This window comes from Trachymyrmex cornetzi, unplaced genomic scaffold (genome assembly GCF_001594075.2).
Source record: "Trachymyrmex cornetzi isolate Tcor2-1 unplaced genomic scaffold, Tcor1.1 scaffold392, whole genome shotgun sequence".
Lineage (NCBI taxonomy): Eukaryota > Metazoa > Arthropoda > Insecta > Hymenoptera > Formicidae > Trachymyrmex > Trachymyrmex cornetzi.
Genome location: NW_017298663.1, coordinates 863,066 through 879,097, shown reverse-complemented (window position 1 = coordinate 879,097; position 16,032 = coordinate 863,066). Strand labels below are relative to the sequence as shown.

Sequence of the window (16,032 nt, the reverse complement as noted above, 5' to 3'; positions counted from 1 at the left end):
TGCAATACACATTTTAGACTTACTCGACACGTTTTTGTACGGAATGAACGAATCTGACAAAAAAATTACCCCGTGGACCGAGATATTAATCGTTACAGTTGATGACTATTCAGGTTAGGAAATCTGTCATATCGATGGTGGCATAGATTACAGCAGAGTATTTGCTTGGTTAATATTTGTCTGTAAAGCAGAAAATTTGTTTAATCCTTTATGCCATCGATGCAACAAATTTCCTCTGGATATCTGTCAACTTTAATTAATAACAATTAATAATTCGGTTCGCGGGGCAAATTTTTCATGTAGTGCAAAAATGCGTTGAATGAGTTTATTTTATCAACCTCGAGGAGGTAAGGAGGTTAATTCAACAATTACCGAATGTTGATGTCTTGCAAAAACCTAATTGTTTGTTCGATGCGCGCTAAAACGTGTGCAAACCGGTATTTTAATTATATAATGCTCAAATTTCTTTTCTTTTATAATTAAATTGAACTGATTATCCAGTGCCAAATATGCTAATGACATGCTGATAATTCAGTACCAAGTATACAACTTCATTATCCACTGATACAGATTTAAAGAGTGTATTTATCACACGTAGGTCGTAGACATGACGGACATTCTTTCCTAACCGTTTCTTTTATCCTTACTTGAAGGACATAATCCGCATCTTGCTTATTTTTGCAATTTAATGCAAAAATATAAATCATAAATTTTTTAACTAAAATGACGTGTTGGTCACACTTGCTGACATTTTGACTCGAGAAAAAAAAATGCTTTTTGCGCGAATGGCTGCTAGACGCATACTAACAGTCCGATTAAAAACTTTAAGCATCTCTATCGATAATTGAAACTTCAAACCTCTAGTAGATGGCAGGTAAGCGCCCTTCCGAAGGCAGGAAGGTATTATAATTTAGTGTGAAAGACGATGCTCGGGTCATTTTGATCCGGGAGGACCATGAAGGGTTAAATGGGTCACAAACGCTAATGTCGTTAAATGTGTGTGTTACAGATTTTGGTGTCAGCAAACTCCAGAGTTTCTTGCTAAGAGAAAGTATATTAATCTTTTAAATTTTGTCATATCAGATCTACAAGAAAAAACTTACCGAAGATAAATTTGTTTAAGGCCGACTCCACTATTGATGCAACCACCGGGCAGGTGAAACTGTTCGCACAATGACGCCCATTCATTTCTAGTATTGACCTGTAATTAATAAAAAAGGCGTGTAAAGATTATTTGAGATTATGGAATATTTACACACCGATCCAAAACTTGTAAAATTAGTCGCGTTTGTATTTAATAAAACTGTTTGTAAATATAACGTGTGTGTACGCGGAGCTCGCAATACGCTTTAGGGGTGGTTTTCGCGCATAAGAGATGGAGCATGAAAATCGTTCGCATGTAGGATATTTTGTAGGACAGTACACGATATTTCACAGAAAGTTTCATAAAATTCTGCCGATTGATTTTATAGCAAAAGGGACATATATTTTTTTTTACGCATACAAGGTGATTTTTTGTAAAGAGTAGCGCTCCGAAATTTGAACTAATTTATATTACGAACACATAATTAGCACTAAATTATAGTATTAGTATTTTTATTATATTTTTATTATTTTTTTTAATGTGCATTCTCTCTAACTTTATTAAGAGTCAGCAGAAAAATTATTTCTTGCTAAACGGCTAAAGTACCAAAGTCGGGATTAGAGCAATAAATTAGAACAAAAAGAACACTAAATTCTCCTTATTCATGTGAAGTTGTTTTTATTTTACTCAATTTGAGTTATTTTTAAACATTTCTATAAATCACTGTTTTTACTCAATATATAAGTCACATTCCGATATACACTTCCGATATACAGTACTAAAAATCTACAGTATACGTAATATGTATTATAGATTCTCAGTACTTGCAGTGCATAACGGAACACAGCCATAGTTAATTCGACTAAAACAAAGAAGTTCAACAATTTAACTAAAAAAAAAAATGTATTAAATTTAATTCAAATTTAGTTTAAATAATTTACGAAATGTATACGTGGTAAATATGCCGATGGCCAGCCCCGATGACCATGATCTTGATGTATATATTGTCAAAGCCACGAGTGATCTCCAACAAATTGTAGCCGTCGCTACAATATTCGTTAAAAAGTTATTAAGAAAAAAGTTTTTTAAAATAACATCTTATTTCTGCCACATACAATATATTCCACGCGAAGCGAGGTCTACATCACACCCCCTGTTAAGAAAGTTAGAGATGGGGTAGACCTCGCTTCGCATGGAAAGTCGTGCGCTCCTAAACAGGAGGAGGTGGGGTGGGGTGGATCTCATTTCGTGGCAAGTTATTACATAAGTAGGAGAGGATATGGGATAGTTTTTAACGTTATATGTATATATAAAAAATGAGAAGTTGTTCGTTAAACTTTTTTTGTTAATAACTTCTAAATGACGAGCGACTGAATAACAAGAGATGGTTAAAACTTTTGTTGGAGGTCACTCATAGCGTATTTCATTGGTCGCACTGGTGTACACTGTGTGCGTACTAGACGAGAGCAGCGTGTTTCACTGGATGTTTGTGCACGGAAAGTACGGAAACGGTGCGCGCTAGGAAATTTGGTGCCGAGTTTTTGCATTTGAATGCGGAAATTTGACACGAGTTCCAAAAGGCGGTGTCGGTTTAGTGCAATGTGGCAACATGAAAAGTTGAGAATGTTTTCACAGCTTGGTTTGCGTTTGAACGATTGAGTGATTTGCTGTTTTCGTCATCGTCCAATAGTAGTGATGAAGATGAATGTTTACTGAATGAAATTCCACGTAAAATTCGTAAAATTGAAAATTTTGTTGACTTGGTGCAGAGTGTAGATAAAGAGATTACACATAGACACACTTTTTATTATTGTTAATATATTTATTTTTTATTTACTAATACAATAACAGTAGAAGAAATATTGTACTTCGTGGCATTTGAATCTGTAGCTGTGTTTAGCTGGGAGTGCAAGAAACTCGCACTTTCGGCAATCTCGTGCAGTGCTGCTGATGCGCACTCAGTGCGGCCCAGTGAAATTATTTATTTTTTATTTACTAATACAATAACAGTAGAAGAAATATTGTACTTCGTGGCATTTGAACCTGTAGCTGTGTTTAGCTGGGAGTGCAAGAAACTCGCACTTCCGGCAATCTCGTGCAGTGCTGCTGGTGCGCACTCAGTGCGGCCCAGTGAAAAACGCTGTCATGACCTTGACAACGTACGCAAAGTCAAGGTCATCTAGTTCCCCCTCCCCCCCCCCTATTGACATATTTACCATGAATAAGGATACATTAAGATGTCTTCATTCTTAATTAATCGCGTGGATCCATAATGATCTCATTTATTCTAAATACGACAAAGAATATATCAAATAGTTGAGAGTGATCAATTAATAGAAATCCGTAATTTTTTTAGGAACAAATTTGATACAAAATGGTCATTCATTACTCGAGAGAGATTAAACAAAAGATTACGGATAATCATTAAAACAGGGAATTACATATATAACATTAAAAAAATTATACATAGAATAAATGTAACAAATTGATTTTGTAAGTATCGAACGTTTTTAAATATTGAAGGAATAAAAAATGAAAACAAAATCCATTTCTACGAATGCAGATTAATTTTAATTTCAATCTAATTTACTCTTTATTTTATCTAATTCATAGAACTAGAAAAAAACAAAAATAACTTAAGCCGATATTGGTACAAATAAACATCTAAGCCTTATTCAGATGTTTTCCCGTCTCGGCTATGCGCAAGATTCCAGAATCAACGTTCGCGCCCGCGGACTAAGCACGTGATTCTACAAATGTGACACGTGACCACGCGATGTAGAATCGTCGGCGGCAACCTGCGCTCTCAAAGTGCGCTCTGAGCTATGACGGCGACGACAGAAGAGGCGGAGGAGAAAGAAAGGGGTTGGAGGTGGCGCGGGAGTCGTGATTCGTAAATTCAGCGACGACCAGGCATACTAGGTCAGTGCTCCCTGGATCGGCGCCTGTGTCTTCGCTCTATTCTGGTCGTCGTCACCATCATCGCCGTCGCGACCCTTGTCGATGAATCGGAAACGTGGCGCCGCGCCGTGGACGACCGCAAACGTCCGGTCGAGCGCGTTGCTCGATAACAGAGTAATAATAGTTGACGAGAGACAGAACACGCGCGATGAGTATTTTAAGAACGCGGATGCAAAATGTCAATAACGTAGCATTGGTGAGATATTAAACTTATTGTTGAAACAAAATTTTTGAGATGATAATTTTACGAAACGTTGATGCCAAACCTCTATGTTCTTATCTTAGCTCCACGCAACAAGAATATTTGGGTTAAGTAAGATATAGCCTACATTATATTAATTTAAAATATCGAGTAAGTACAGTCTGTGACATCAGTCGTATCCAACGTACTTGCAACAGTTTACCCGAAAAAATTTTTTTACTGATAAGTGGGAAATTCCTCTTAACATTCCCTCTAAGCAAAAAATCTTACATGAAACATATGCCTGATTCTATAACACGTATTATGAGCATCTATAAAAAAAAGTGGATGCATGAACTATAAAATTAAATTTCTCTATAAAAAATTTCACTATAATAACCTAAATAAAATTCTCTTGAAGTAAAAAGATGTGCTAAGTAAGTATACGATCTCGCCATGAGATGGACGCGTTACTCGTAAGAAGAAAATGTCCAGGAGTTCTATAAGAAAGAATCTGCAAATACACAGTTGAAAAGTCTCTCAGAGATTCTAAAGTTTTGGAATAATCCTCTGAAAAATCTGTTTTTTTTTTACTCATGTTAGAGTGCTATTTCATTTGTGTTTTTTGTCATATAATAAATTTTTCAAGCCTGTGTAGTCAAATCGGCTACAGGATAGAAAGATCGGAGAACCTCTCTATCCTGTATATATTTGTCGCGTTATACCACAAAAACGCACAAATGGAATAGCATCCTTAAAATGTGATGCTAATTAATAACATTTTAACAATAAAATTGGATTAATCATTTATATGTAATTATGTATGAAAAACTCTTTACCGAAGCGATGTGCATGTCACTAAAAAACAGATTCTTCTAGTTTCCTCTAGCATTATAAGAGGATTGCAATCTTAGTAAATCTAGCATGGTTATAGGATGTTTCTTTACATTTTAGAGTATCTTCTTGAAGTCATATATTAGAGGAAAGTTCATTAGAATTAAGAGGGTACGGCTAAAGAATAGAACACTTTTTTTTTACAGATCTCAAATCTACGTGCTAGGAAGAAGATGCATACGCTGGAGAACGATGCGGCATTCTTTCCTGCTTGAAGTTGATTTACCGAGTGGACGCGATAATAGATCGGTACCATCACCGTTGCCACGAGATTGTAATCGCGCGACTTTGTTCGACCTTGATGCAGCAATGCGAATAGCACGGCGTGACCACGAAGCGACGCATGCGCGGCGCGGACTAGTTCCTCGGGAGCGTCGAACGACGTACCCACGTGGATATCGAAGCACACTGCATGATGAAAATGTCTTCGGTACCACGTGGTAGTTGAGGTAGGACATGGTCCCTCTCTTCCCCCCCCCCTCTCATTCTCTCTCTCCCCCTCTCTCCTCTCTTTCTCTCGCTCTCTCTCTCTCTCTCTCTCTCTCTCTCTCTCTCTCTCTCTCGCTGGCTCTCTCCTGCCCCCTCTTCTTTCGCGGGTCGCTCGCTCGCTCGCTCGCTCTCCCCCCACTCCTTCACGCCAAATACACGCTGCCGCAACACGCGCTGCGCCTATGACTCTCCCGCGTCTTCTGCTTCTTTTTCTAGCGCGCACCTACAGTAGAATCCAAGATACGAGAGCCAATTGTAACGGCTGATTTCGACCCCAGGGGATGCGATTCCGCACGAATGAATGTTTCACCGATTGTCGGTCGCTTCCCCCAATTCCTACTCTAGTGAGATACTTTCATATCTTTCTATTTTTTTTCTTCCTTTCTATTATCTCGCGAGAAATTTAATCCATGGAATCGACAAAGTGTCAAGCAAGATTAAGTTCAAATCACAAGCTAGTTCAGGGGGAATCAAATGTCTCATTGCTCCAAGCTGCAACTTGTTTAAACAATTTATCATCGCAAAGTGAAACCTCTTCCTCTAGACCTCTGTTACATAAAGAAATGCTCGCTTGGCAACGAAATTTATATGTGTCTCATCTCGTGTACCATGTCGCGAACACGTGCGACGATCACTTATGCATAAACACGACGTGACGCATGAACATCACCGCTTCTTATGCATCGCATGATTGTAAGGCGAGTGCCATTAAAATTCTGGACAGTAGCATTGCTGTAAGTGACGGTGATAATAATAATTAACCTCTGTTAAAAATACCATTTTGCTTTTAAAATTTGGAAAGTTTTGACGTATAATCTCCAATTATGTTATTAATGTTCCTAACTTGTTTCAAAAAAAGATCCTGATGACTAAGCATTCGTTACACTGGTAATATTTTTACTTCCAATGGAATTGTTTCGAATTCTGATAATCTTCTACAGAGCTGTAGAAATGTCCTCTATCCAAAAATTTTAAGAGAAAAAAAAATTCGCTCGCAAAATCACAATAAATTTTAGAGCCCTTTGAGGGAAGAACTATATAAATTATATTCCCGAACAGAAATTTATTCGGGAATGCCTAACGTACAGTCAGGCCACGACCAAGAATAATAGAGTGCCCTAGCTAGGAATTCTCTACTTGGGTCTAATCAGGAAGCGATAGAGTATGCCCTACATGACAGATTTGCTAATCTATAAACAATCGTTAACAATCATTAAATTAAGTTTAATATCTCACTTCATAGGATAGAGCGTTTTGTTTTAGAGTTGTTTTTGCCAGATTCATTAATTTCGTACAAAAGCATCTACTGAATATAATTTTAAATGAATATAATTTTGATTATTGAAGACTATTAAATTAAATAATTATCCGATTAATTTTGCTTAGTTATGCAATATTTTTGTATATCAAGAGAAATTAGTAATATTAGGTAATAAGTAGTAACTGATTGGATGTTCAGTTAAACTGTCCAAATAAGTCTAATAGGACTATATTGACTAGATATGTCACAGCTATTCATTAACATTTAGTGTTCATGAATCAACGAAATAGCAGTTTCTGTACAATTACAGAGATCAAACAATGTTGGAGCTGCAGCTTTCGAATGGATGATTGCTTCGAAGAATCACAAAATTAATTCCCACATTCAGAGGGAAATGGTTTTTTTTAATTATAATTTTGTCGTATGTATTTTGGAATTAGAGATTATGCTAATCAATAATACTTATTTTAATAATAAAACTGGACTTATTAATTTTTATCTCTTATATCACAATATTTTTAGGCACAATAAGTGGCAATCATGTCTTGGCAAGAAAAACATAATCAGGCTTTAATTCTCGACGTTACATTTACAGTCAGGGGCCTAACTAGGGTTATCCGATGAGTTAGGTTCCTGATTAGGCATCAGGGCATGCTTAGTAGGTCAAAGCCTGATCAAAATTTCTGCTTGGATTAATATTCTATAAGTGGGATATTAATTTGGTCTCAAGAATTAACAATTGTAATATATCGTCACGAAAGCCGCCGTTCGCGTTTATTATACACGCACTTTTATAATAAACTTGTTCGTAGTTGATTACAGCCATAATTGCGACTAACTCGTATCGGGTATCGATGAGAATGAATCGATCGATATCGAAGAATTGATTATCGCGATTGAACTGAGACTTGATCGCTCGATATAATTTTGCAGATTATCGCCTTTTTATCAGAATTAATACTTGGTATAGGTATACATATAACATTATTAAATATTGTAAGAATTTGTCTAATATATGCCGATAGATAACGTTATTACTCCGAAAAAAATACAATTGTAATTTGATATTATTATTACCTCTCGCAAGAACATAAAGAAATAAGACGAATGTGAAAAGCGTTTAACGAGATGTCGTAATTACCAGTACTACACTTGTAATACTCAATTTGAGAAGGCCAGCTGAAGCACGTAACTCGAGAATTTATCCTTTTCCAATAGCAGTGTTTCATTACGCGAAACTGGATTACCACTATATATAGTGATGTAAGCGGATTCTCCTTTAACAAGATCAACATGATATCGTAGTAATTGTTAATTACTAATTCACTTTAAAGGCGCGCGTTTATTAACGTAAATGTACAATATATAACACGGAACTCTCACTCGACAAGATTTTATAAAGATACATAAGTTTATTATCCCTAAAAACTGCACAAAAAATGACAAATGCTTCACGAAAGCATTTATTAATCAATTGTCTCTTTAGCGCTGACTCATATACCTTTAAATATCGCGTTGATTCTGTTGTATTTTATAATAGTACTTTTTGCGACACGAGTCTAGTGCAGTGACAAAAATTTCGAGGCATTCAACGTATTAAGTTAAGAGAACGTTGCCTAATTTAGTCGTTGCAGTAGTCGTAACAATTTCGAAGCAGGATGATGGGGATACGATCACTGTCGTTACTTCGGCTGCAAGAAGCACAACGCTTAGTCGCAAAACATCCGCGATGCGTCGCGATCCGACATCATGCCTTTGACGGCTGCTGCGCCCCGCGAAACTAAACGGAGTCGATGCTTGCTCGCAGCGGAATAGCCGCAGCGCGTGTCACGTGGGCTCGCAGGCCCACGGCTGGTGGCGACTAACAGTTTCCAGTCAGCTGATCGTCCACACCAGAACAGGAAGGGGAGGGGGTTCAAGGGAATAGCAGCGGTAGTAACAGTAGTAGCAGCAGTAGTATAGTAGTAGTAGTAGTAGCAACAGCAGCAGCAGCAGTAGCAGCGGCAGGAGGAGGAAGAGGAGGAGATGGTAGTAGTGGATAGGGTGGGAGAGGGGCGCGAAATCTAGAAGGGAAGGAGGGCAGAGGGGTTGGCGACGCGCAGTCTGCCGCCGTTGCTGATGTGGTCGTCGTCATCATCTGCGACGGTGGCGGTGGCGGTGGCGGTGACGGCGGTGACGGCGGTGGCGGTGGCGGTGGCGGTGGCGGTGGTGGCAACGGTGGCGGCGGCAGGATCAGCTGATCGGCGGAGGTGTGCTGGTGACTGACTGACTGTAAACTGTGAATGAACGCGCGGGGAACGGACGAAGAAGTCTTCGCGTGCGTACTCACGTGCGGCGTGAGCGCACGACGGGAGGAGAGGGCGAGAGGGAGCGAGAAACGGTGTGTGCAGGCAGAGGGAAGAGGAGAGCGAAAGAGCACGGCGCGGCGCGTGTCCGTCTGGCCGTAAGCCCGAGCACTTGCGAGGAAGCACGAGAGTGTCTGGTTCCTCGCGCGTGCGGAAGCGCGTCGAAGAAGTCGTTCGCTCGGGCCAACGAGAAGCGCCGGGAATGCACAGCTCGGTCTCAAAGTCCGTACCCGCGCGGCGCATGTGTTCACAACGCCGGTTCTTATAATTTACATGAAACTCCCGGAAGAGCCTTCTCGCAGAAGTGCTAGTGCGTATTCATGATGTCGGCGATAATACCAAAGATCGTTGATCGGTGAGTTGACGACCTGTACCTCATAAGAATCAGTTATACATACCAGTTACGTAATTAATTTGATAATGAACGAATCGTTACGAATCATCTTCATCGTCTATTTTTGCGAAGTTAATGGTACACTTCGTATATACGAAAGCGCAATGTCGTTATTTATTTCCTCGCAGTGAAGGAATATGCGTGTTTGCTACTGAACGACAAACGCGGTTACAAAAAAAGGGAAATACCTCGGTTTAGTTTCCACTGAAGAGCGACGGATTTGCTCCGACAAAGAGAACCTTCATTATACCGACATGCGCCAGGCAGGTTTATGCTTGAAATGCATCTTACGGTCCACGTGCATTCTTTAGAGGTGTGGATAATGAACGATGGCATCATGCATTCTCGTTTTGTGAAAGAGCTGAGTTTGCTCGGTTATTTCGTGCGGTGCATTGACAATTTATATTTTTAATATAAACATACTTCGCTGAAATTATCATCAACATATCATCAACATTACTCCGTTAATAGGAAAGCGACACGAATAAAAAAATTAGTATTTTTGAGATATAATAAAATTTATCCTAAAGACTAATATATGTTTTTGTGAAAAAGCAACACATTTGTAACTTTCAAACGAATGTGTTTATATAGAAGATGTTACAACTTTGATAACACAGTTAACAATAAAAATGGACCTTTTTTGCGACCTGAATAAACGAAGTGTTTTCCGATGGATTTTTATTTGCTGAAAATAAATCCGACCGCGAAATTAGCCTAACACGTTAAGTTTCCGAGGAAATTAACGTTAAATCTGTCCTGCACAAAATTGACATTTGTAGCTAGATTTACCTTTTTTTTTGCGGCCAAAATTTTTTTTTTAATTTCGTTTACGCCATTTTAAATGCTAACTTGCTATCTCTTATTTACAAAATAAATTGATATTTATCACAGTACGTTTATTATAATGCATACTGTCAGAGATTCCACATTACGTATCCAAATATTTTTACTGAATAGAAACGTAGTCACGACGCACTTTGGAACCCTTACTATTCCGTGAAATTGTTTATTTCTTACTATTATAATATTTACATTTTATATATTTATAAATATTAATAATCATATTATCTATTCTACTTAATGATTTATAATATGCTAATTACGCATGAAAAAATCGTACTAATAAATATATAATTTATTTATTCATAGATAAAAAATAATACTTTTTTAAAGTGGCGTAAAATTGAAAAAAAGTTTACTTTAGTGACAAAAAAATGGTAAATATGACGAAAAACGCCAATTTTGGCAAATGTAATCTCAATTTTCTCGGAAACCTGATATGTTAGAGGTCAATTCCGTGACCGAATTCGTTTTCAAGGAACAAAAATCCATCGAAAAATACTTTGTTTATTCAGGTCTCAAAAGTGTTGAATTATGTAATTGAAGGATTAAATTTACACTCTATAGGGTTGCAATGTTCAAATTTTAAAAACTCATAACATAGTTTCAAACTCTCTAAATTTCTTAGAGTAAAATCTCACTCTAAAAGAGTTAAAATATTGCTATTATTGAAAAAAAGTGAAAAATTTGCACTCTTGAATAAGAATCGTAGATTTTCACTCTTTTTTGGAGTAAGTTTCACTTTTGGAGTCAGATTCACTCCAAAAAGGGAGTGAGATTTCTTTCCTTTGGACTGAATTTCACTCAAAAAGAGAAAATCTGCCACCTTTATTCGAAAGTGCAAATTATTCATTCTTTTTTGATAGTAGCAGTATTTTAACTGTTTTGGAGTGAGATTTCACTCCAAGAAATTCAGAGAGAAGAATATCCATAATTGAAAATATAACATGGAAAGAAAGTAAAGTTATGCGTATTCATTATCTTGAAACGTTGTTCAAATGCAAAATTAAAAAAATGCTTTACTAAAAAGTTGCTAATTTTAAGATGTGTCACTCTTCAACGAAACGATAAGTGTCTGATATTCAATATACCTATATCTCTCTCTTTAAACAATAATTTACAAAATTCTTCTACAGTCACAAATCGCACGTTGACCCGTATCCGTAATTACACATGAAAGTGTCCGTTATTACGCTTCTTTATTGGGAAATACTGCCTTATATCCGTGCTGCGATAAAACGTCTCGGCATCGTGCGACATATGATGAGTCGTCGGAGCGCCGAGTATCGATCTGACCGTAAAACGGACAATCTTATATCGCGCGCGTTGATGTATCGTAATATCGCGAATGTTTTCACTCGCGTATTATCGTACAATACACAATAATTTAGATTAACGTTCGAAAATTCCTGCTTAATGACTGCGCGATTGATCGATGAAAATCTGCTTCGTAATCGATGCTATATAGAAATATCGCGCACCGCAGTCTCGTTTCATCGAGACATAATATAATACAAGTTACATAAGTGAGACGGTCATTAAGACTCAGGACGGGAATTTGCGGCGTATTTTTTACAGCACGATTAGAAGTACGTACGTAGTTTTCAACAAACTTTTTATCCGCGAGTGTACCGTCGTCGTATGGCATACTTACGTGAATTTGTTTTGAGTTATCCAGCGGCCTCGAGCGAAAATACTACACATTGGATGGCCGAATTTTTTATGCGTGAATTTTACATTCGACCAGCGCGCGCGGCCGAATGTAACGTCAAAACGAATGATATGGCAAAAGTAGCATATGGCATAAGAGGTGAAAGAGAAAAGGAGGAAAAGAATTTAGTTCGTGCTTTAGGCAAAATTCTATTGGATCATTATGCACGTCGTGCATAAATGCACACGATAAGAGTCGACGGAAATAAGATATGCGAGACGATATGAAACGAGGTAAGATTTTTGCGTGAATTTAAATTTTTTCAAGAAAATTTCAGAGCATTATATACTAGCACTTCTAAAATATCTATTATATATACATCGGCTGTAAGAATTAGTACGCTAGGCTTATTTTACAGCTTCTAGAAAAGCACGTAAGAGAGAAAAAGCGTGGGCTGATAAATCGATGTACAAATTCATCCGATGGTCGTGCAGCCGATTCGATTTTCGCCGTAATCGTCGACACGCGTTTTTGCGTATATTTATTGGCAGCTTTATCATTTTTTATTATTACATACTATATGTACATACATAATACCATCCATCGCACTCTCCGTAGAAAGACGAACGTACGTGTTTTCATAACGACAATAAACCAATATTATGTTTTACGTATTTTACTCATGCGATCTTTTCGCCATTATTATCAATGCGTCATTTCTCAATTAAAATTCTGATCGCGCAGACGTGTTATAATATTGTACAATAAGTGTTATACGTGCCGTCCACGACATTGTTAAGCGCGAAAAACTGTATTCTTCATTATATTCTCGGTATATACGTAAGTGTTCGTAAGATATTCACAATGGGAAAGCCATCATGTATTGTTTGCGTGAATGCAAATCGTGGATACAAGATTCTCCGCGATTAACATCTGAGAACATCTCAAAAGCATTCTGATATATTTTTTGTGCTTTACCTACTTACCAGGCACATTTAAATTCGCTCAAGCAATTGCGTCATATTCTGTAGCGTTATTCTATGATTTAGTCACAATACGTATTATCTTCGAGCATGGCACGCGAACGTTATATCGCGGCTCCTATATAGGAAAATGGGGCAGCACGCACAAACGCGAGCGGAATTATGTACCCATATCGTTAATAACGAAATGCGTAAAATCAATCGTAGAAACTTTTTTATATATTTACTTTTAAGACCAATTATATAATTATTTCCTAATCTATAATATTTACACCTTAATTGTGTTATTTCAACCATAAACGCTACACTATGTGTACAACGCACTTGGGTATGACATAATTAACTCAATTCGACTCAAACATAGCGTAAACAGTGTTTTTTTTTCAATCCAAACATTAGACATTAAAGAACATAAAAAAAATTATAAGCAATAGAAAAAGCATTCGACCCAGATAACACATTATATTCTGAGAATATCCTGAGAATATACTAAAAAGGTCACGTCTGATATTCCTATGTCCACAGCAACATTGTTCGCAATATATCCTCAGAATATCGAGATAAATTCCGAAAATTTTCCTTAAGAGTGTGTAAAAAATATCTATTAAAGATAATATTCTGTTAACGAAGAAGTCGACGGGAACCGTTACGTGTACTTTACTCTTGTAGTGGGGTGCCTGCCAGCTCTGACATTAAAAAATTGTTTAAAAATACTTAGAGGCCGGAACTGTCGCTGAAACCTATCAGGAACTATAGAACTCTTCGAGAACTTTAGAATTTCGTGATAAAAATTAATTTTTGCGATACTTGGGGTGCCACGCGAAGTTCGCACCCCATCTATAAAATTTTTTTTTTTTTTTTAGCTAAATCAGCGGAACTATTGTTAAAACTTAGCAGGAACTGTAGAACTATTGCGGGTGCAAACGGAACTGTGTATAAAATATCGATTTTTCCAAAATGGGGTGCCAACTTCACACCGGCCCTCACTATGCTGCTGCGTGCTTCGGTACTTACTTATTTTCTTACGTCTGTGAAGCTGGCATCCCCACTACAAAAAAAAATTCGTCCGTATGCCATAATTCAGTGCTAATTTAGTGCTAATTTATTGCGTCCCGAATTTTGTGCATATTTCCATTCGCAGAAAATTAATTTCAAAAGTGGAGATGACTTCACGTTACGCTAACACCTCCACTTCCATAAAACAACGCATATAGAGTACTGTAAACAAAAAAATACATATACCAAAATGTTTTGCTACTTTTTTGCTCTAAGATACTGCAAAGAAACTTTGAGAATTTTTAATAATTATACTTACACTAATATCGGTCATTATATGTGCGCTAGCACCGCGACACTTCTGGTGAGATTTTTTACCTTAAACAATGAGCAATAAATTCAGAATCGAGATATTTTTTAATTAAATAATTCTGGAAATATTTTAAGATATAAAAAACGTCAACTTATGTGGTGGTGCTAGCTCGCGTAAAAGAGTAAAGTACATGAAAGCAATTAATTGCTGGCCAATTTTGATATTAAAATGTTTCTAGAATTATTTGCTCCAAAAATATCCCGATTCTGAATTTATTGCTCATTGTTTAAGGTAAAAAATCTCACCAGAAGTACCGCGATGGTATAGTGATATAGCGACTGGTATTTGTGTAAATATAATTATTCAAAATTCTCGAAGTTTCTTTGTAGTATCTTAGAGCAAAAAAGTAAAACATTTTGGTATATGTATTTTTTTGTTTACAGTACTCTGTATGTGATTTACGGAAGTGAGGGTGCTAGCGTAACGTAAAGTGAGCACCCCCATTTTTTAAATTAATTCCCTGCGAATGGAAAGAAGCACAAAATTCGGGACTAGACCAATAAATTAGCACTAAATTAGCATTTAATTATGGTATACGAGCGAATTTTTTTTGTAGTGGGAGTGCCAACTTCAGACGTTATTTTCTTTATGTAAGCATCAATTAAGTTACAATTGCCATTGTTTATTTGCGTACAACAATGCCAAGATACAAAAATGAAAAATATAATAAAAATAGGTTAAGTGATATGCATTCGGCAACTCCCCGTTAGATTATTTTTTAACATATTAAAATATTTTCACTTCTTTCAACACAGCATAATATGTACAATGAACAGAAAAAAAAGAAACCTTTGTGAACGTTCGAATCCGGAGACGTTCGTGCAGATTATATCTCGTTGATACGATCCGGTCATTCTTTATTGCCTCAATTATTCGCGTTGGTTCTCCTTTGTTAATGGCAGGTTCGAATAAGATGCCTGTTACATCGCAGTTGAGTACGTGTTGTATCAGGCATCCGCATTATATCGCTAAGTGACGTACCAACGCAACGGTGCGTTACGTGTGAACGGCGACATAAAAGCTGTTGCCCGATAGAAAACGCACGGCACGAATTGTAACGTTGTCGTTAGCCACGGCGTAGAAACTTTACGTTTCAAGAGAAGAAAGAAAATAAAAAAAGGTAAAAATGATGTCGCATGAGACATCCGTAGAATACAAATTAGCGATGTTTGAAACAATTTGGAAGGGAGATACATTACGTCTTTCGAGGGAGGCTGTTCCGCGTCGCAGAACGGAAGAATTTAATTAATTATAATTATAGCGTCAAGTGACTTGGTCAGCTGAAACCGACTGGTCTATATGGTATCGAAAACGAGCGTGACATCGCGTTGGTTCGTAAGACCAAGATAAGTCGCGTAAACGCGTGAGTAGGAAGAGATTATACCTATTAATATTTCGATCCGGGTGCACAAATCTACTTTTTATTTCTGGGACGAACACTCTAAGGCGTCGCGAATCAACAGCTCGATATCTCAAACATTAAAAAGACGACGCAAAGGAGAAATCGTACAAGCTTTTATTAACATCGCATAATTATCGCCGCGCCTATCATAAAAAATATCCACTTTGACGATGGT

The 16,032-nt window shown here is 37.2% G+C and overlaps 1 protein-coding gene across 6 annotated transcripts in view; it reads right to left on the bottom strand.

Moving 5' to 3' along the window:
* The window catches only part of Bap170 (Brahma associated protein 170kD), an 86,336-nt gene that overhangs the window by 42,978 nt on the left and 27,326 nt on the right, over window positions 1–16,032 (bottom strand). For all 6 annotated transcript variants that reach the window (XM_018512140.1, XM_018512141.1, XM_018512142.1 and 3 more), the window contains exon 3: window positions 1,104–1,201. In XM_018512140.1, coding sequence (XP_018367642.1) covers window positions 1,104–1,201 — 98 coding nt within the window. The remainder of the gene's footprint in view (window positions 1–1,103; window positions 1,202–16,032) is intronic.